This window comes from Chiloscyllium plagiosum, chromosome 4 (genome assembly GCF_004010195.1).
Source record: "Chiloscyllium plagiosum isolate BGI_BamShark_2017 chromosome 4, ASM401019v2, whole genome shotgun sequence".
NCBI classification, from domain to species: domain Eukaryota; kingdom Metazoa; phylum Chordata; class Chondrichthyes; order Orectolobiformes; family Hemiscylliidae; genus Chiloscyllium; species Chiloscyllium plagiosum.
The window spans coordinates 79,944,428-79,967,824 of record NC_057713.1 but is presented as its reverse complement, the minus strand read 5'-3'; the positions used below and the strand labels follow the sequence as shown (position 1 = coordinate 79,967,824).

Below are 23,397 nucleotides of genomic sequence, written 5' to 3'. Positions count from 1 at the left end.
CGCCCCTCCCCCAAGTCCCTCCTCCCTACCTTTTATCTTAGCCTGCTGGACACACTTTCCTCATTCCTGAAGAAGGGCTTATGCCCAAAACGTCGATTCTCCTGTTTCTTGGATGCTGCCTGACCTGCTGCGCTTTCCCAGCAACACATTTTCAGCACTCTCACTCACGCACATGCACATATATGTTTGTGGGATGAATTTGAACTTGCAGAATTACATTTTACTGCATGAATCCTTGTAAGATCCTATAAATCTGTTTTTTAGATTAGAATCAGTCTGACCATTGTGCACAGACAGCCTCACACAGGGAACTAACACCTTCAATACATTATCTGGGCCGACATGACACAATTGTTAAAGTTCATTTGAAAGTGTAACTTTTGAAAAAAGGTTTTGCGATTTAAATATGAAAGCACTGAAACCAACAAGGTCATTCTAAAAGGTGAGAGACTTAACAAACAATTTTCCAATATATAATTTCAGTTGCATCACACTGTAAACTTTTGCTATAAATTCTGTGTCTTACAATCTTATTCTCCACAATCACCTGATGAAGGAGCAGTACTTCCAAATAAACCTGTTGAACTATAAGCTGGTATTGTGTGATTTTTAACTTTGCACACCCCAGTCCAACACTGGTATCTCCATGTCATGATTAAAGATAGTCAGCATGGCTTTGTGAGGGACAGGTCACGCCTCACAAGCCTTATTGAGTTCTTCGAGAACGTGACGAGGTGAGTTGATGAAAGTCGAGCAGTGGATGTGGTGTATGTGGACTTCAATAAGGCATTTGATGAGATTCTCCACGGTAGGCTCATTCACAAAGTTAGGAGGCATGGGATACAGGGAAATTTGGCTGTCTGGGTACAGAATCGGCTTGCCAAAAGAATGCAGCGACTTGTGGATGGAAAGTATTCTGCCTGGAGGTCAATGACCAGTGGTGTCCTGCAGAGATCCGTTCTTGGGCCTCTGCTCTTTGTAGTTTTTATAAATAACTTGGATGAAGAAGTGGAAGGGTGGGTTAGTAAGTTTGCAAATGACACAAAGGTTGGTGGTGTTGTAGATAGCGTCGAGGGCTTGTGCAGGCTACTAACATGACATTGACAGGATACAGAGCTGAGCTGTGAAATGGCAAATGGAGTTTAACCTGGATAAATGTAAAGTGATTCATTTTGGAAGGTCGAATTTGAATGCTGAATTCAGGGTTAAAGACAAGATTCTTAGCAGTGTGGAGGAACAGTGGGATCTTGGGGTCCATGTATATAGATTCCTCAAAGTTGCAACCCAAGTTGATAGGGTTGTTAAGAAAGCATATGGTGTTTTGGCTTTCATTAACAGGGGGATTGAGTTTAAGAGCCACAAGGTTTTGCTGCAGTTCTGTAAAACCCTGGCTAGACCACGCTTGGAATATTGTGTCCAGTTCTGGTCACTTCATTATAGGAAGAATGTAGATGCTTTATAGAGGGTGCAGAGGAGATTTACCAGGATACTCCCTGAATTGGAGAGCTTTTCTTATGAAGAAAGGCTGAGTGAGCTTGGGCGTTTCATGCTGGAGAGAAGAAGGAAGAGAGGTGACTTGATGGAAGTGTACAATGTAATGAGAGGCATAGGTAGAGTAGATAACCAGAGACTTTTCCCCTGGGAAGATATAGCTGTCACAAGAGGTCATAATTTTAAGGTGATTGGAGGAAGGTATAGGGGAGATGTGGTGGGTGGGTGGAATGCACTGCCAGCAGTGGTGATAGAGTCAGAGAAATTAAGGACATTTATGCAACTGTTGGACAAGCACATAGACAGCAGTAAATTGAGGGGTGTGTGGGTTAGGTTGATCTTAGATTCAAATAAATGCTCAGCACAACATTGTGGGCCGAAGGACCTGTCCTGTGCTGCACTGTTCTACATTCTATGTTCTATTCTTGCTGTCACATCACACTCTGCCATGGCCCAACTACTTCCTGGGTACAAAGCAGAGAACAGCAGAAGGCGGACTAAGCATTTCACATTGTAGCCAGTCAGTTTACCTGCTCAGTATTCAAGTGGTACGAGCAGTCAGATCTCACCGACAATGCCTTTCTTTTCCATTGTCGCATTGTAAGCTAACTTGGGGCAAGAGCAGCTTCCATTTATATTGCACCTTTAACTTACTCAAACATCCCAAACCATTACAGAACACTATTTTCAATCAATATTTGACAGTGAGCCACATAAATTAGGACCAGAGACTCAAAGTTTGGATAAAGAGGGAATATTTTAAAGGGGTACAGAGATGGTGAGACAGATGGTTTACAGGGGGATTCTAGAGTTTAATGCCTTGGCAGTTGGTTTCACAGACTGGAAACAAATGTGAGACAAGAAGCAGAGGTTGATGGATGTACAGAACTTGGTAAAAGTTTGGGTAGAGGAAGCAGAGTCCCAGATGAATTAAGGTTTATGGAGGATATAAGTAGATAAAACTGGTAACATGAACACCTAACACTACATTCACCTCAAATTGCTAACAGCAGACCATTGAAGTATGTTTGTAATTTCAAAAGTCTGTAGTTCTCACTTCAGTTTTTGTTCATTAAGTGCAATTCTAAGAAAAGAAATTTTGAGATAAAATGATGAAAAAAGAAACACTTGCATTCATACAGGGCCTTCACAAGCTCAGGAACTCACAAAGCATTTCATGACAATGATTTACTCGAAAAACTATTATGATATGCGAATTATAGCTGCCAATTGGTGCACATCAAGCTCCATGAAGTAGCAATATTTGATAGGCAACTTGTTTTGGTTCTGTTTTTGGCCAGGATCCCAAAGAGATGATTCTTGTACGTCCATCTTTGTACCCTGGTACATTTTACAGTTACCTGAGAAGGTAGATGGACCCTTCAAAACCTCACCTACATGACGTTAACTTGGACAGTGCAGTGCCCTCTCAGTAGTTGCACTGAAGTGTCAGCCTAAGTACTTCTTCATGTTGTCAGTTCTTTGGAATTTGGATTTAAGTCCACAGCATTTGAGCTTGGAGGCAAGAGTGCTACCTAATATTTTATAAAATTTTTATTTATTGCTGCTATTGCAATTTTCATTATTTTGCTAACTGAATTTCTTTTATCAACATTTATTTTTTTCAGGGTTGACTCATAGGAAACAGTGTTCCCTGGGGAATAGAAGATAAGAATGTAAGAACTAGGAGCAGGAGTAGGCAGTTCAGACCCTCAAGGTTGATCTCACCTTGGCCTCTGCTCCTCTTTGCTGCCTGCTCCCTATCACCTTTTTAACCTGTTACTAATTAAAGTCTGCTTCCTGCTTAACTTTATTCAGTGTTTCGATATCCACCACACACTGGGATAGTGATTTCCACAGATTCGTGATCTTTTGGGACAAGTACTGCCTCCTCATATCTGTTTTAAATCTGGCACCCTTTAGCCTATGACTTCTCATTCTAGATTGCCCCAGAAGATATCAGCCTCTCTGAACTCTATTTTGTCCATCCCCTTTAGCATCTTAATCAGATAGTGAGTTTTGAGAAGATTTGTATCTTAGGTTGAGGTTCTGGATGTAGGTTTGCTCGCTGAGCTGGAAGGTTCATTTTCAGGCGTTTCATCACCATACTAGGTAACATCTTCAGTGAGCCTCCAAATGAAGCACTGGTGGTGTAGCCCGCTTTCTATTTATGTTTGAGTTTCCTGGTGTTGGTGATGTCATTTCTTGTGGTGACATCATTTCCCATAGTGATGTCATTTCCTGTTCTTTTTCTAAGGGGGTAGTAAATGGGATCCAAGTCAATATGTTTGTTGATAGAGTTCCGGTTGGAATGCCATGCTTCTAGGAGTTCTCGTGTGCGTTTCTGTTTGGCTTGTCATAGGATGGACGTGTTGTCCCAGTCGAAGTGGTGTGCTTCTTCAACCGTATATAAGGATACTAGTGAGAGTAGTTCATTGCGTTTTGTGGTTAGTTGATGTTCATGTATCCTGGTGGCTAGTTTTTTTGCCTGGAGTGTTTGCTACATTTCTTGTAAGGTATTTTGTAAAGGACATTAATTTTGCTTGGTGCCTGTATAGGATCTTTCAAGTTCATTAGCTGCAGTTTTAGTGTATTGGTGGGTTTGTGGGCTACCATGATGCCAAGGGGTCTGAGTAGTCTGGCAGTCATTTCCGAGATGTGTTTGTAAGGGTAAGTGGGTAGGGTTTCTGGACTTATTTTGTCTGCTTGTTTGGGTTTGTTGCTGAGAAATCGGCAGACTGTTTTCATGGGTACCCGTTCTTTTTTAATACACTGTATAGGTGATTTTCCTCTGTGTTTCCCCCTGAGAAAAAGAACATGAAATGACATCACCATAGGAAATGATGTCACCACAGGAAATGAAATTACCAACCCTAGGAAAATCAAACGTATAAATAGAAAGCGGGCTACACCACCAGTGCTTCGTTTGGAGGCTCACTGAAGATGTTACCTGGTATGGCGATGAAACATCTAAAAATGAACCTTCCAGCTCAGCGAGCAAACGCGCATCCAGAATCTTGATCAAAACTCCACTAAATTTTCTAAATGATGCTAAAAATAATTTGGTTTCAATCCAGTCTGCATCGCTGCAATAAAAGTCTCCCTGTGCAAGCTTTTTGAATTCAATGGGAACTTACATTTGTGCATTCATGCATTAGCCTACGAAAAGTGTTCAAAATGCAGTACACTTTGCCTTTGAATGAGATTGAAGGTAATGAGGTTAAGTGGAATTGAAAACAGAGTCACAGCATTTTGAATTTGTAAAATTTGCACATCTGAGCTGGAGAAGGGGTGTGGTTCTTTCCACATATGACAAAAATTTACCTGTACTTCCACATACGTCATCTATTGCATCTGTTGCACCCGATGTGGTCTTCTCTACATTGGGGAGACTGGACACCAACTTGCGGATCCGTTTCAGAGAACATCTCTGGGAAACCCCACCACCTCGTGGCTGAACACTTCAACTCTCCCTCCCACTCCACCAAGTACATGCAGTTCCTGCGCTGCCTCCTATGCCAGACCCTAATCACCCGACGCCTGGAGGAAGAATGCCCCGCCTTCTGCCTTGGGACCCTGCAACCCCACAAGATCAATGTGGATTTCACCAGTTTCCTTATTTCCTCTCCCCCACCTTCTCCCAGTCCTAAGCCTCCAACATGGCACCGCCCTCTTGACCTGTCCATCTTCCTTCCCACCCATTTGCTCCACTCTCCTCTCTGACCTATCACTTTCACTCCCACCTTCCTCTACCTATCACATTCCCAGCTACCTATCCCCTGGCCCCACCACCCTCTTATTTGTCTCTCATTCCCCCACCCCCCCATCCCGGTCCACAAGCCTCATGAAGGGCTTATGCCTTAACGATCCATTTTCCTCCTCTTTGGATGCTGCCTGACCTGCTGTGCTTTTCCAGTGCCACACACTCGACTCTGGGGCATAAAGTGTATTGTTAGACTGACAAGGAGATCTTTTTCCTGCACAAGGTTTTACTGAAGATGGCATGGGAGTTGCCTGATGCTGCGATTGCATACCCCCAAATTAAAGTATTCCCATCTCCACAGCTGTCATTCCTCACCTTGATAAACACAAATGAGAACACAAGAAAATACAAAGCAAATTGACATTCTCTTGTGGAACATCAAATGAAATATTGTGCCATTTTGATAATGAATCTAACTCTTGCTTCCAGGTAACTGAGCTGCACAGCATCAGGAACATAAGCAGGTTGCCCCGAGAGACAAAGAAACATGCTGTGGCAATTATCTTTCATGATGAAACATCAAAGACATTTGCCTGTGAGTCAGGTAAGCAATTACATGTGCATCTACAGCTTGAGGAAGTTCAGACCATTTCACAATTGTAATCCATGCAAAATGAAAGGCTGCAAAAGCAGAAAAATAGCTGATTTGTGGGATAATTTGATGTAAATATTTATAGTGGGGTTGAACTTGAGCTGCTGATTTTATAGACGTGATGGCGGTTGATTAACATTGAGCAAAAATTAGCTTCACTTTCATTGAACAATAAAGTCTTGTCATTCTCTGACATTGTGCAAATTCTGCCTTTGGGATGTTATTAATGCATTTTATAATGTAGTCTGTGATCTGAGCTGTGTCTTTTATAGAGCATTGGAAGTAGCGCCAGCTGCCTCACAACTGGCACCATCATAGCATTCAGAGGACCGGCCATAAATGGAATTTTTTTTTGATACATTGGGACTGAGCTGTGAATACTTATGACTTTGCATGAAGGAATGGAAGCTGAAATGATAATTATGTTTGTCAGCCTGATCCAGATATTGGCCAAGTCATAGAAATGTAGAATCCCTACAGTGTGGAATCAGGACATTTGGCCCATCAAGTCCACACCAACTCTCCGAATAGCATCCGCCCAGACCTACCCCTTTACCCTATCCCTATAACCCTGCATTTCCCATGGCTAATCCACCTAGCCTGCACATCCCTGGACACTGAGTATGGCCAATCCACCTAACCTGCAGATCTTTGAAATGTGGAAGGAAACTGGAGCACCTGGAGAGAACTTACACAGACACGGGGAGAATATGCAATCTCCACACAGACTGTCGCTAGATGCTGGAATCAAACCTGGGTCCCTGGCATTGAGGCTGCAGTACTAACCACTGAACCACCATGCTGCATTTGGATATAGACTGTCTCAGAATCTGAGGGACTGTGAATGGCACTTGTGAATTGTGAATTTGCAATCATCAGTGAACATTCCCAATTCAGTAGTTATATTGTGGGAACAGTCATTGAAGCAGCTTAAGGGCTTTGGTTACTACTCTGAGGAACTCCTGCATAGATGTCCTGATGCTAAGATAGCTGACCTCCAATAACCATAATCATCTTTCTATTTTGCTAAGTATGACTCCAAACAACAGAGTTTTACTGTAATTCTCATTGATTTCAGTTTTACTAGGCCACTTTGATGCCACACTCAGTCAAATGTGGCATTGACATCAAGGTCTGTCACTCTTATCTCCCTTCACCCTTCACTTCTTTTGTCCATGTTTGAACCAAGGCTCTAATGAGGTCAGGAGCTGAGTATCCCTGATGGAACCCAGACTGGGCATCGCTGAGTAGGTTATCACTGAGGAAGTGCTGCTTGGTAACACTGTTGATGACACTTTCCGTCACTTTACTGGTGATCAATAGTAGACTGTTGAAGTGGTTATTAGCTGGGTTGGATTTAACATGCTTTTTGTGTATAGAACTAAGTGGGCAGTTTTCCACATTGATGGGTAGATTCCAGTGTTGTAACTGTACTTGATCAGCTTGGTTAGGGATGTGGCTAATTCTGGAGCGTAAATATTCAGTACTATTTAAGGATTGCTGTCAGAGCCCATAACTTAGATTGGCTCTTAAGTAGTCCTGTGTTGTATTTTCACCAGCTAGACACCTCATCTTTTGGTATACCTGGAGCTGCTGCTGCCATAATCTCCTCCTCTCTTCTCATTTGAGCCACTGTTGATCCCCTGGCTTGATGGTAATAGTTGGATATGCTGAGCCATGAGGTTGCAGACTGTGTTTAAGTAAAGGTCTGCTGCTGATGGTCTACAGTATCTCATAGAGTTGTTCAAAATCTATTCCATTTAGCACGGTAACATTGCCACATAACGTGATGGAGGCTACTCTTGAAGTGAAGGCAGGACTATGTCTCCATAAGATCTGTGCGGTGGTCACTCTTAGTGATACTGTCATGGACAGATGCATCTGCGGCAGACAGATTGGTAAGGATGAGGTCAAGTATGTTTTTCTCTCTCCTTGGTTCCCTCACCACCTTCAGTAGTCCGAATCTAGCAGTTTTATATCCTTTAGGACCTGATCTGCTGGATCAATAGTGCTGTTGGGGAGCCACTCTTGGTGGTAGTTCCCCCACCCAGAGTATATTTTGTGCTCTTGCAGCCCTCTGTGCTTCCTCCAAAGTATTCAATGTGAAGGAATGCTTAAATTATTCATCAGCTGAAGGGTTGATGGTACATGGTAATCAGCAGGTGGTTTAACCTAATGCCAGGAGACTTCATGGGTCCAGAGTCAAAATTGAAGACCTCCTAGGCAACTCCCTTCCATCTGTGCTACCACCTCGCTGGGTCTGTCCTGCTCATGGGACAGGATATACCCAAAGATGATGACTGTGTTTTCTGAGCCAATGTCAATCAGGTATCATTCTATGAATATGTCGATGTCAGGTGTGCTTGACTCTGTTTTGGCACTAGATGTTTGTAATGACTTTTGCAGGGTGACAGGGCTGTGTTTGCTGTTGGACTTTCTGGCACATAAGTCAATGTCAGGAGATTGATAACGTTTTATTTGTTGCACTAAGTTCTATACATCCATTGACCCATGTTTGCTGAATTGCTTTGACTCCCAGTTAAGTCGTGCTTTCATACTAAAGTTCTCATTCTTGTTAAACTGCTTACATATTCTCACCCTCCCCACCCCAAGCTCCTCTAACTCTGGAACCTTGTCCATCCTGCAAGCCTGTCCTCTTCCAATTCTACTCTCTTGTGTATCACTAATTTTCTTCGCTTACTGATTTGTAGTCACAACCTTAGCTGCCTAGTCATGATTTGCAGATGCCAGTGTTGGACTAGGGTGTACAAAGTTAAAAATCACACAGAATTCTGTTTCTTACAATTGTGTCCTGCACAACCATCTGAAGAAGGAGCAGCATTCCGAAAGCTAGTGCTTCCAATTAAACCTGTTGGACTACAACTTGATGTTGTGTGATTTTTAACTTAGCTGCCTAGGGCCTAAAGAAATTCTCCTTGCACTTGGTTTTTGATCAACTGTGCCAACATCTCCTTTTGGCTTTTGTCAATTATTTTTTATCCTGAGTCGATATTTATGAAGCATGTAGGGATGCTCTATACCATGCTAAATACGAAATTGATGTAAGTTGTTGCAAATCATAGAATGTTAAAAGCAGAATGGAGGGCATGCTGGTTAAAGATAGATGCACTAAAATGCTGCGCTCACCCAGAGAATGATTAATGAGGATTTAGCAAGCGGTTGGAAGTAAATTGTTAAGCCAAGCATTTTTTTGATGCAAGAACCAGTGTATCCCAGAAGGAGAGGCCAGTAAAAAGCATAACAATATTAGTTGGAGATGAATGTACTGGCTGCACTGGAGCTCCATTTTGAGGTTCACAACTTGAGTTGGACCAGTATGTGTAGACTTATCGGTTTATGCTTCTCATTCTGTATCTAACTCCCTAAATCAGGCATGCACCACCTGAACTAGCAAGTGGCTGGCTTCTGCTTAGATAGGAAAGAGAATATATTGTAAGAAGCAATTGTGATGGACCAATCACCTTCAATTTCCCACTGGTCCCTTGTTCAAAGGTAATTGTAGCACATAAGAGAAAGGCACAGTATGATGGATCTTAAGATAGTCAGGAACGGACTGCATCCCAGGAGTCGATGTTTCATTAACTTGGAAGGAATTGTGCAGCAAGAGTTGACAATGTGAATATTAGAGGAAAGCCCAGAACTGTTACCACGTATCACAGTATTGAATGGTTCTGTGATTTACAGGATATGTAAAATCAACCTGTCAATCTGTAATGATTGTTTTCTGCACATCACTTAATGCACAGAATGGATAAGCATGCTCATGTATCCAATGGAGGGTAATTTTGCAAGCCTCCCAGTATGGTGCTTCTCTGATAGTGAATATGGTTTTAGAGATAGGAATATGACATTGCAGCACTAATTTCTCATTTGCACTCAATTTAATGAGGTTGAGTGGCTGAGTGAATTATTACAAAATTGCCCCTTCACCCCATAATATATCAACTGCTCTGCTTCTACACTGTTGCAAGCCTTGATATTCCCAAATCTATTGTTAGTTTATCTTTAATTTACAAGAGAATAAGTTAATGACTCACCCAAAGGTTTGCTTGTTTAATAAAGCTTGTTTATTTGAAGGAGAGATTCTTGATTTAAATTATAACATAATTCCCTTGCTACTCTTCTAGCACTTGGATGCTGTAAAGCTATGTAATAATTGAGTAATACTCCAACGTACTAAAATATTATAAACAGCTGGTTATACAGTCTCCCCGAAGATGCCAACTTCTGTTGTTTGTAGGACTCCTGGTAATTGGTCAGGTTTCCTCCTGGAGATAACTTTCTTACAGCACTCAGTCAGGGTCCCTCCTTCATGACTGCAATATTGGTCTCTTTCAAATGCAGTACTACAATTTAGGTCACTGTCATTTATGCAGCTGAAGTCCCATCTAGTTATATGCTTTCTCAGAGGCTCTCCGAGTTACTACCAGATTTTTCAGTGTAATGGAAACAAAGACCAAAAATAGAGTAAGGTTTCCATTTTGGACACAGTAAGTAGTTTTGACACAAGTTGCTCTCAGTGTGCCAGTTTGCAAAGCTTATGTTTTTTTTGCTCTGGTTTCAAGTCTTATTATTTTAGACATTCATAGAATGTGCCCATCCCTGAGTCAGCATTTAACGTCCGTCCCTGATTGCATTGGCAAAGGCAATGATAAGTTGCTGCCTTGAACTGCTGCTGTTCTTGGGATGTAAGGATACCCACAGTACTGTTAGGAAGGATGTTCCAGGATTTTGATCCATTGACTGCGGAGGAACAGCAATATTGTTCCAAGTCTGGATGGTGTGCAGCTTGGAGAGGAACTTGCAGGTTAGGGTGTCATGGTAATATCACTAGACCACTAATCCAGAACCCCAGGCTGATGTTCTGGGAATATGGTTCAAATACCATCATGATAGATGGTGAAATTTGAATTCCGTAAGATCTGGAATGAAAAACTGAATGGTGACCACATAAGTAATGACAGTTGTTGTAACCCAACTTGTTCACTGATGTCCTTTCAGGAAGAAGTGTGCTATTATTACCTAGTCAGGCCTACATGTGACTACAGATCCACAAAAATGTGGTTAGCTCTTAACTGCCCTCTAAATTGTGTAATGGGCAATTAGGGATGGGCAAAAAATGCTGGCCTTGTTAGTAATATCCATTTCCCTTGAACAAGTTATTATAAAGTTCTTTGCTATGAAATTGCAAAATTTTCTTACATATATAATTACAAAACTGAGAGGTTAAGCTTTCTTTCTCATAGCCTGTGGGTCTCTAACCAAACATTCATAGAATCCCTACACTGTGGAGGTAGGTGATTCGGCCCGTTAAGTCCACACCAACCCTCCGAAGAACATCCCACCCAGACACACATCCTTACTCTATCCCTGTAACTCCGCATTTACCATGGTTAATTCACCTAGCCTGAACATTCCTGGACACTATGAGCAATCAAGCATGGCCAATCCACCTAACCAGTACACCTTTGGACTGTGGAAGTGTTTTAAAAAATTCTCAAGGTCAGGTTCGTAGGAGAGTAGTCTGACACAGAACAAACGACCAAGAGGCGAGTCTGCTAGAATATGGGCATTTTATTCCCCGCAGCGTCGCACAACGGGTCTGGCTTATACTCACTCTACATGTTACAAAAACTGGGAGCCGTCAGTTCTCGTAGAGCGGTTGCCAACAACCCACGCTCGGCGGTTAAACGTAACCCCGGAGCAGACTCACCGAACTGGAGACTTTTCCGGCTGATATACTCTTTTCCAGATATAAACATTCATGTGAACAGCAGAAAAACACATTCCATTCTGGTTACATACAGATAAGAAGATTCACACGGGACTAAGCAACACCTCCATTCCGGTTAGATTCACACATGTATTGGGACATAATTTTTAACCGTTTCACCACATTCCACTGCTTGGAATTTTACACCACAGGAAGGAAACTGGAGCACCCCGAAGGAAACCCACACAGACATGGGGAGAAGTGCAAACTCCACACAGACAGCCACCTGAGGATGGAATTGAACCTGAGTCCCTGGTGCTGTGAGGCAGCAATGCTAACCACTGAGCTACCGTACTGTGCCACTCCTGGTATGAAAGTTGCATAGTCTAAATTTTTCTATTGAATTAAGTGTGCTTTCTTTGGCTAATTCCATACTCCTTTTTTAGGAGTCAAAATATATTCACTTCTGAGCTCAATCAAATCTCCTGCAAGTTGCCCAAGAGCTTTTAATCTCTCAACTTTTAAAGCTAAAATTCCTCATTGTCCTGGTCTGTTTTCCTAGTACAGTATATAATCCAATATATAACACTTCAATTCCCTTTTAAGTATTGTATTCCAAATCACAATAATTCATTACGTAAAAACATTTTGTCTTTAGTTTTTCTCCAGATTACCTTAAATTTGTTTCCTCTGGTTACCCATCTCCCTGACAATTGAAATATTGTCTCCTTCATTGGATAGATGTAAACATCTTCATAACTTTGCAATCCCAAATGAAATTTCCCCTGTACTGTTTTTGCTTGAAATAAAGAGAAACTTTGTGCAGTGCCCTCCACAGTCTCAGGATAACTGCAAGTGCTTTACAACCAATGAATTATTTTTAAGTTGTGGGAAACATTAAGCATTAAACATGGTCAATATTAAACATTTAACTTTGCTTCTGTTTCTTTGAACTTAGAATAATAATGAATGAACTGACTTCAGCTGTTTAAAATGATTGAGACAGACGCAGAGAAATCATTTCCCTTGGTAGAGACTTATGGAGCAACAAAGTATTATCTAAGAAAGCTAATTTTCGTTTCTGCTGTCACATCTAACAATTCCTATCACTTTCCTCTTTATCATCCCACCACGATTTCATTACTGTTATTCAGGACAACTTTCAGTTGTTGAACCATACTCTATTTCCAAGTTTACCAGTCCCATGCTGTTACCTGCAAATGTGCGATCTTACTGCACTCTACTTAGATCTTTGTCCCATCAGCTCTATTCTGCCTAGCCCTCTAAGGCTTAGACAGTTCTTCCAACAAGCTTTTATTTACTGCTACCCCCTCCCCACTTTAGTTGTTTATTCTTGCCCTACTAAAGGCACTATATTTGAATGCACAAAGCATTTGTGACAACTTTGATGAGTTAATAGCACAGATAGAACTCTGTGATTGGATAGTGACAGCGCAGGAGGCCAGTCATTTTGCTGTGTTTGTGTCAGTTAGATGAAGTTTGGCGGTGACACTTCCTCTTCACTTGGTGACTTGCATTCTGGGATTGCAAAAGAAGTGCCTGCAGAGATGGTGTGTATATTAGTTTTGAACTTCTAGAATTCCTTAGAATCTAGACCAGTTGCTGAGGATTGGAAAGTAATAAACATAACCTTGCAATTTATGAAAGAAGAAAGAAAGGAAATTGAGAACTATAGGCCTGACATCACTGGTAGGCATCATAGAGCTGCACAGCATGGAAACAGATCCTTTGGTCCAACTCACCCATGCTGTCTAGATATCCTAAATTAATCAAATCCCATTTGCCAGCGTTTGGCCCATATCCCTCTAAACCCTTCCTAATCATATGCCTATCCAGATGCCTTTTAAATGTTGTAATTGTACCAGTCTCCTCCACTTCCTCTGGCGGCTCATTCCTTACACTTACCACCCTCTGTGAAAAAAGTTGCTTGATTCAATTCCAGTGTCATCTATCCATATATAGGAGAGCATTGACCAGTTCTTCCCGTTATTCTTCACTGGTGTTTTGTCTTTATCTGGCTGTTTTCACCTACTTTTACTAATTGCTGAACTATAGTGGAACATTCCAGCTCAAGGGCTGAATTTTGAACTGCTGGCGGAGTCAAGGAAGAACGTATGCAATTTAACATTGGGGTTCTAGGGATCACAGATTTGCATAATAGGCTCCAGGTCAGTCTGCAGTTGTCAAAGCGAGGTTGGGGAGGGATCAGGGAATGTATTTCCATATCATTAAGGTCCTTTTTCATTAACGCAAAATACTGTGGGTGCTGAAATCTGGAACAGAAATGCAGGAGAAACTCAACAAGCAGTATCTGTGAAGAGAGGAACAGAGTTAATGTTTCAAGTCTGGAATGACTCTTCTGAAGAATAGTCTTACCAGATGTGAAACACTAACTCTTCTTCTTTCTCCACAGATGCCAGACTTGCTGAGTTTCTCAAACGTCCATTGCGATCTTGTTCAGTGTGGGGAGATCGAGATTTTAATATTCAATGGAGAGTTTACGGTCTTTACAGTTTGGGGCATACTCTTATACAATTGACTGGGTTACTGCAAAGGGAATTAATTTTTTTTCTTTTGACATTTAAAATTATTATAGAATTATAGAGATGTACAGCACGAAAACAGACCCTTCAGTCTAACTCGTCCATGCTGACCAGCTATCCCAACCTAATCTAGTGCTATTTTCCAGCACTTGGCCCATATCCCACTAAGTCCTTCCTATTCATATACCCATCCAGATGCCTTTTAAATGTTGCAATTGTACCAGCCTCCACAACTTCCTCTGGCAGCTAATTCCATACATGCACCATCCTCTACATGAAAAAGTTGCCCCTTAGGTATCTTTTATAACTTTCCCCTCTCACATTATTAAACTTATTCCCTCTAGGGCTGGACTCCCCCACCCCAGGGAAAAGACTTTATGTATCCTATCCATGTCCCTCATGATTTTATAAACCTAAGGTATTCTGCATAAGACCATTCATATCTCTTCAGGCTCTAACTCCATCTCATGGCTTAGTGTTGCTGGTTCTCTGATGTGCTAGGTAAAAACAAGGACTGCAGATGCTGGAAACCAGATTCTAGATTAGAGTGGTGCTGGAAAAGCACAGCCGTTCAGGCAGCATCTGAGGAGCAGGATAATTGACGTTTCGGGCAAAAGCCCTTCAACAGGAATAGAGGGTCCGAAGTCTTGGTTACGGAGGCAAGCACTGGGGAAGCAAATGTGGCTGTGGTAGCGAGTCTGTTTCAGGACATGGTTGAAGAGCTTCAGGGCAGAGGAAATGAACTGGGAGTTACAGTGGGAGTGGGACTCCGTGAGATTCTTGTAGAGAGATGAGGAAAACTTCTTCAAGGCAGGCATCCTTGCAAGAGGATTCGCAGTCGGGTTAAATTTCTCTCTGATGTGCTGCCTGACTCTCTTCAAGAAGGCACTGGCTTCGCTAAAGGCACAAAGCAGTCAGCTCTCATTTTCTGAAGACGCTCAATGATAGCAATTGGGTGCTAAGCCTGCCTGAAGACCAATTAGAACATTCGCATTTTAAAAAATCACATGGGGTACACAGTCAGGACACTGATTTGGAACCTATAATTTATGGTGGTTTTGGGTTCCTGACCTGCGCAACTCTTTTCCCCTGCTGTCCCTACCCAGCGATAATCTGGCCCTAGTTGTTTGTTTGTACCAATGACCAACTCATTCAATCATTGTTTCTGCACCAATTTAAAGGTCTTTTCTTTCGGTTTGTAATTCTGACCACTGTCTCATTTTGAGTTCTCAAGCTTAAAGGGTCATGGAACTGTGCTCCTCGCCACCAGGCTCTCCCTGGGCTTTTTATCCCCTGCCCGCTGTGCTGAGGGTTTTTATAGAGGGGTCATGACAATTTTGAAGACTTTTGCAGTGGAGAAAAGTTTGGGAAAAGACTGTAGTCATTTCTGTGATACATCTACCACCCTCTGTTTTTGGCTGGAGAATCTGAATTTGCTCTTTGTTGGAGCCAATTACATCTTTTCTGGATCTTGATGATATATAGGTGTTAATTAATTATAGCCCTTTGATAAAAGCTGAGCTGTGATCTCAGGTCTGTTCTCACCATGTTAAATGCCAGAAGTAACCTTGGTTTAATGAGGATCAGCTTTTGGAACTTTGTACTTTTTGATGATGTAAAGGTTATTTGCTTCCTACAATAATTGCCTTCAGTTTGTGCAATTTCATAATAATTCTTTTGAAAATTGCAAAGAAATGTGTTCCCTTTCTGTCACCTCATGCTATTTATTTACTTCCATGCTGCCCTGATCAGGAAATTTATTTCGATTGTCAAAATTGCCTCTCCTCTTCGACAGGGAATAAAGATTGAACACATTTTAAAGTGGTTGGTTAATCCAATTTTGTCACTTTAATGCTTGGCAGAGAAGGTGAATATTATTCCATGTGCCTTTTGACAGTTACAACTGAGCTTTTGCATTTTAATTTCTGTGAAGAAAATTAATGTTAAACCTTTGATATGCTGAAGACCACAGCTTCACCTAGGGAAGTCATTACTGTGGTACCCAAGAAGTTCTGCAATGATCTTTAATGAAATAATAATTAACGTCATCTAGGCCTCCCAAAGTTTCCAGCCTCCAAAGCATCCCCTAGACTCTATTTTACACGTTATTCAACTATAACGCAATAGTTGTGTTCCTATGCAGTCTCGTGCTGTAGAAAATCGCATTGCACAAGATCGCAATAGAAAATTGTTACCTCTGTTCAATAGAAATTTTGCGTTATCCAAACACTGTCCACAATCTGTTTGTCGTATTATAGCTAATTTGTGTTAACGAAACACGCGTTATACCAGAACAACCTAGTTTTGGCACAATGCTGCTCATTTCCATTTAGCCAGTTACAGCATTGCCAAATAAAGGAAAGCTTGGGATCAATTGAAATCTCTGACCTGAATTAATTAACGATTACAAAGAACTGACAACACAAACAGGCCATTCAGCCCTCTGTTCTCTGCTTTACAAGACCATCCTCTCAGTCCTCCCCTATATAATCTTATCAGTATGTTTCATTCATGTGGTCATCCAGCATCTCCTTAAGTTTACAAAATTATGAGGGGCATGGATAGGGTAAATAGGCAGAGTCTTTTCCCTGGGGTTGGGGAGTCCAGAACTAGAGGGCATAGGTTTAGGGTGAGAGGGGAAAGGTATAAAAGAGACCTAAGGGGCAACTTTTTCACGCAGAGGGTGGTACGTGTATGGAATGAGCTGCCAGAGGATGTGGTGGAGGCTGGTACAATTGCAACATTTAAGAGGCATTTGGATGGGTATATGAATAGGAAGGGTTTGGGGGGATATGAATAGGAAGGGTTTGGAGAGATATGGGTTGGGTGCTGGCAGGTGGGACTAGATTGGGTTAGGATATCTGGCTGGAATGGATGGGTTGGACCGAAGGGTCTGTTTCCACGCTGTACCTTTCTATGACTCTATAACTGCATCTCTGGTAATCATCTTGACCACTGCTTGGTCTGTATTTTACTCAAGGGTATCTGAGTTCCCTGGGAGTCAGGCTGTCTTCCAGGCATGGGTAACAGTCATTTAGTTATTTTTCCTGAACATGATGGACACTGTCTTCAATCCTGAAATGTGTACATTCCTCTTTCTCGGCATACTCAGAGCTTTATCGGTCTGTTACTAACCATAAAACAGGCACTGTAAGACTGAGTTCATATATCTTGATGTGTGATTAACACAGAGATTTTTTGGAATGATAACATCCTCACCATTGTCTTTGATCTGATATGGTAGCAGGTTTGTTTGCTGGCCTTTATCTTTTGGGGCAACGTCTCATCACTTCACGTTTATTCCCATAGCTCCAGCCATTTTCTCTCTGTCAAATTATACAGGAGCTTGAATATATAAAAAGTGTGTTATGATGGAATCTTTGCAGGGCTCTCCAAATCTCCTGAAATATGGATAGGGATATTTCCCCATGGAGTCTGTCAATTTCTCATCAACAAACAAGCAATATTAAAAATTCCAACCAGTTATCATTTAAATAAAAAAAAACACCTCTTTTTAGGCCAAATGGTTTAAAATAGAAAGGCTCAATACTTCAGCAGCTTCACTGAGTCTCGTTGATGACTGTATTTGGGGAGGTGTCAGAGCCGATCTGCATCTTGCTGCTTTGGTCTTTTCACTGTTAATGTGCAGGCAGCAGAGGGGTATCTTTTGTGGATGGTAGACGTTCAGTAGCAGTTCAGAATTTCGGTATGATTTGTTTGTTTCATTGTAAGAGCACCTTGACACACTACAGGAATGAGCAGTTGTTTTGCGGTATCCTCTAAGGTCAAAGAAATCATGGATCGTTGCAGTGGAATACAAGGGACTACGTGAATGCTCCATATTCGGACTACTACAGAGGAATTTGTATGAATTGCATAAAGTATCTTGCTATAATGATTATAACATAGAACTCAATATCACATGTATCATTCAGGCAATTAGCATCAATGCATTTAAGGGGAAATGAGGTAAGGATGAGGGAGAGATGAAGAAGGAAATGGTGACTGTGTTTGATAAAGTAGATTGGGAATAGGCTATTTTTATGCTAGAAATTTCATGTAATTCCATCTTTGGAGTCTTTTTATATTTTACTATAAATTTAAAAGCAGAGTGAGGGATAATTCATTGTCTGGAAAACTGCATGTCAAAGCTGGAAAAATTGTTCAATCTCTATTTATTTGAAGGAATTATGATGGAATATTTACCTTTAGAAAAATTTATCTTGCCCAGGCAGTGCAATCAGTCACTTTCAGGAAGCTGTCTTTGAAGATACAACTGTCTGTGCTGTACACGGGGCCCCTTTGTACAATCTATCCTCAGGTACAATCTATCCTCAGGTACAATCTATCTATCTTGTACCTTTCTGAAGATGTATTCAGCAACCTTTGTTTCTGTCACTCTTGTTTTCTGGAAGTGAGATTTTACTATACATTTTCTCAGTGTTATCAAAAACACAGACTAGAAATGGTTAGGATACATCTTGGCTTGTAAAAAAGGAGAGATAACGAATCAGTCACTGCTTGTCAAATTCTTTGACATTTATTTCAACTGAACACCCATTTTGTCACTATCACAGAAAGTCAGCATCTACACTGGCCCGGAAGAGACCGTCTATTGTCTACATCTTGTCATGCATGTTTTTTAATTGGAAAAGGCATGACCTTTCTTGCTTTTGGATTAATTACCCCATTATTTCTTGATTTCAAGAAGCAAAGATTTTGCAAGATAAGTTAGTGCAGCACAAAGAGGAAGCTATTTGGTCCATCCGGTCCATCCCTATTCTCTAGAATAAATCTGCTTTGTCCCAATGCCTTGCTCTGTTGCCCCAACATTGCAGATTTACTTCCTGCAAGTGCTTATTCAGTTTCATTTGAAATCATTCGTTATCTCTTGTTTCCAATAGCTTCCTAAGCATTGAGTTCAGGTCATTTCTACTTTCTGTATGAAACTGTTCATTCTCACTTCCTGCCCTCATCTCTTGCCTAAACCATTAAATCTGTTTCCTCTTAGCCACATTGTCATTGACATCTAAGTGTCATGCCAAGTGTCACAGGCTCTTACCAACATCCCAATTATGGCAGCAATGAAGAACATCATTTCTGAAGTTACAGTTAAACCAGTCTTCAGTGTTGCCTAACTGCTTCCTTTAGTGTTACCCTCTTCCTCCTCTTGTGTTAGTTGTTCCAATGGTGATTAGGCATTCCAAACCTGCCTTCAAGTCCCTTATAGCCCTTGTACTATCAACTTATGGGAACAGTTTCTGCTTGCCTACTCGATGCAAATCTGACCTAATCTTGCACACCCCTTATCATATCTTCCCCAAAATCTCCTTTGCTCTGGGAAGGACAACCCCAGGTTCTATAACCTAACCTTGTAACTGAAGTCATCCATTCCTTGAACCATCCTTGTAAATTTCCTCTACACCTGCATCCTTGTTAAATTATGCCAACTGGGCATGAAAGTAATACTATTGTTTTGGCATAACCGGAGCTTTAAAAATATTCAACGTAATCCTGCTTTTGGACTCTCTGCCTCTATTTAAGTCAATGCGCATTGCTTATCACGTTTTCAATTTATCTTCTGAGATCTGTGAACATGACCCCTCATGACCTTCTCACCCTGCACCATCTTTCTGCCTCCCTCTGCTAAAATGAGTATCACTAATGTCTCTGCATTAAATTCCATTTGCCACTTGTCTGCCCATTCCTCCTGGCCTGTCTGCACTTTCCTCCAGGTGATTTATATAATCTTACTGCACATCAAAGTTTGGTGTCATCATAAAGTTTTGACATTTTAAATTTTGTATTCCAAGATGCTAGCCATAAAAGCAGTGAAGCAGTGGTCCTATCACTGATCTTTTGGCAAACCACTGCCCACTGGACTCCAGTCTGACAACAGCTATTTGTCACAAATCACTGTTTGCTGTACTGAAGCTAGTGTTTTGTCCAAGGTAACACTGACCCCTCTATACCATAAGACATGATTTTTAATGAGCCTTTTATCTGGCACATTGTGTCAAGCACTTTCTTAAAATGCATACAAGCAATATCCATTGCATTTCTTTATTGTAAAAGTGTACAACAGATTGGGACCAATCTAAATAATGATTCTAACTTTTTGTGATCTGCAAGAAGTGTTTTAGAGAAGGAAATTGAAACAGTGTTTTTAGCTGTCTCTGGACATACCTTGAGAAATGATCACTGTATAGCACCCCATCCTGTACATTCTTAACAGGCAGAACGCAGTTCACAAGCAGAGGCAGTGCACTCACTGGAAGGGTGATAGAACATGCCTGAGAATGAAGGAAATAACTTGGACTAGGGTGAATAAGGTGGGTTTTTGAAGTAAAAATAAATGAGTGAATGCATTCCAAGGGTCATGAGAGACAACATTTTCGCACAGTGGGTGGTGCGTATATGAAACTAACTGCCTGAGGAAGTGTTAGAAATGAGTACAGTTACAACATTTGAAGGACATTTGGACAGGTACATGTATGGGAAAGGTTTAGAGGGATATGGGCCAAACACAGGTAAATGGGGCTAGTTAAGTTGGGGAAAAACTAGTTAGCATGGATGAATTGGACTGAAAGATCTGTTTCCTTGCTATATGACTCTGTCTACTGGCAATCTGATACTTATAATGAAAGTTTACAGAGGAATGCAGCATTAGCTGCTATTTGCTCAGTCTTTTCCCATTGATGGGGAGATATAAGGCACGAATATCTACCTTCAGATTTGTTCCCATGTGTGCAGAACACATCACCTACTCTGGACCTTTTACTCTCATGATATTTCTTCATGCTAACTTTTCAGCAATGAATAGAAAACTACATAATTGGACTGGCAAATATTAAGCATATAATTTCCAGTGATCAACTGAGTGTTGGACATTGTTGCATTTTTTTCGGGGAGCTTAGAGGATGTCCTTGAAGTATTTCCTCTGTCCTTGTGGTAAAAGTTTTCCACGAGGGAGCTTAAAGTAGAGAGTTTGTTATGGGACATGTGTCAAGCAGACAGATAATGTGGGCCATCTAACTATTGATCATAGCCAGTGCCATGCTTCTGGGGTTGGTGGCATAAGAGACCAGCCTATCCTTCCTACTTGAGCACCTGTTGAACTTGCAGGCTTTTGTGGAATGATGCAGCATCTCCACTGACTTGCATACTGGACAGAAAGCACCCATTCAGGTACCGATCTTTTCAAACTTCTCCAACAAGTTCAGATGGAGGCCAAGCACAAACAAAGGAAGGATCTTGTGTGAAAATCTGAATATCTCACCCACCCACCTCTTCAAACTCTACCAGCCTCACCTGTGACAGGTTGTGCAGATCCTGCATTAGATTGTCTGGTGACTTCAAGACCCATACTCCAAAATGCAAGAACATCATCCCCAGTCTTGAAAGGCTGCATAAGAAGAGGCTCAGACATTGCATTCTTCAGTGTGTGAGCATATAACAGGTATTTTACAATATGTGTGACATTTAACAGACACACATTCTTCATTGGCTTATCAGGAATTAAGCACTGATCTGCAAAGTATCATACGCAGAGTCACTCTCATTAGTAGTGCACCAGACCAATGCAGAACAGATGCATTTCCCTCCCAAGTTCTTCAGGAAGATTTCTCGCCCACCAATCTGAAAATTATCAAGTGCACCCCCTTAATCTCCAATGTTCAAATCCCTGATTCCAAGACCATGGAAGATTAGGGGAAGATATGTCTGGCATTTTCAAAATCACAAAGGGTTGACTTAGGAAATACGACCAAGTGCTTCCATTGGTACAAGGGTTAATGCTCACAGTGCACAGTTTTAAGATGCAATAATCAGAGATGAGTTGAGGGACATTGCTTTTGCACAGCAAGATGTATGATTTAGAATGGACTGGCTAAAAATGTGGAACCAGATTCAGAAATAACATCGAAAAGGAACTGGATTATTATAAGATCATCCATTCGATGAGCCAGCTGAATAGCCATCTTCTGTGTTGAATGATGTTATAAATCACTCTCCTATTTCACAACCAGATTTTAAGAAAATACTTCAAATTGTAAAAGAGTAAACTACAGTTAATAGACTCTGCACCAGACTCATAATACTGCATGTTACGTGCCTTCTACATTTTTTGCCACTGTCGCAATTAGTTATTTGCATCTTTTGTTTGTCTACTACTGAGTGGTTGCTAAAGCTCAAAAGATACTTAGGAGGAGAAAAACATAAAGGCTTTGATTTAAAACAATCTAAGCTGTTGGCCATATTGTAAATAAATTTGTTCATATATATCTCCCTAATTCATATGTCCCACTAAAATACTATTTTGACCATGTAGAAAATTTATTATTTAAAAAAAATTGAAGAAATTAATGTATAACTCATTCTTTCTATTTACTCTTCTGTTAAAATCGAGATATCCAGCACTTTTGGTGCTGATGTTCCTCCTGTAGTATAAGTATTCTACAAACCTTTGTGACACAATGTATGTGTTTGTTCTACACTATTTTGCTTGTTTGTATGTGTATACTTGTTCTTAATAATGCCTCTCTCTTTATCCAGAAAATTATAGATGCGATGCTTTAATTATCAATCAAACAAAAAACCAAACCTGCATTGTGAAAGGGGAGAGGGGTGAAGTGATAAATTAGTTAAACTACAAGATCTGTGAATGTCATGCATTATGTGCACACCACTCAAACCTAAAATCTTTCTTCATGTGTAAATAAGGGCTGCAACCTTCCACACCACTTATGATAAAATGGGTGTCCAGCCTTGTCCCAAAACCTTTTCTAACTATTCATTCCTTGATGTAAGCATGGTCCAGTTGCCAGAGGGTTAGGTCTCTGGATGGCAAGCCCTGAACTGAACTATTTGACTCCGCTCTGCAGCCTCACGTGCCTTACCTGCTCCCTTAAATGTTGCAGTCTGGCTGTGATACTGCTGACATAGTTTTACTCAGTGCACAGGGTATATTTATGGATACAAAGATGCTACAACCAGTCACCTTTCCTCAACTGGGTCTAAGGGTCCATTTTGTTTGCTGCTTATGAGCCTTAAGAAGAGGGTCTCATCTTATCAAGATGTACACAATTGGTTCAATTACGTGGTTCAATTACAATGGAACACCCATGTGATCTCTGATGTCAGGGTTCTTAGCAGAGGCGGTAATGCAGAGACTTGAGCAAACAGCTCTGTCAACCATCCAACCCAAACTCTGGATGACACCTTTGTCATCACTAAACGAAACAAGTTAGAGGAA

The 23,397-nt window shown here is 41.1% G+C and overlaps 1 protein-coding gene across 1 annotated transcript in view; it reads left to right on the top strand.

Moving 5' to 3' along the window:
* The window catches only part of LOC122549140 (docking protein 6-like), a 415,351-nt gene that overhangs the window by 261,024 nt on the left and 130,930 nt on the right, over window positions 1-23,397 (top strand). The window contains exon 3 of the mRNA XM_043688473.1: window positions 5,684-5,798. Within this exon, the coding sequence (XP_043544408.1) occupies window positions 5,684-5,798 (115 nt within the window). The remainder of the gene's footprint in view (window positions 1-5,683; window positions 5,799-23,397) is intronic.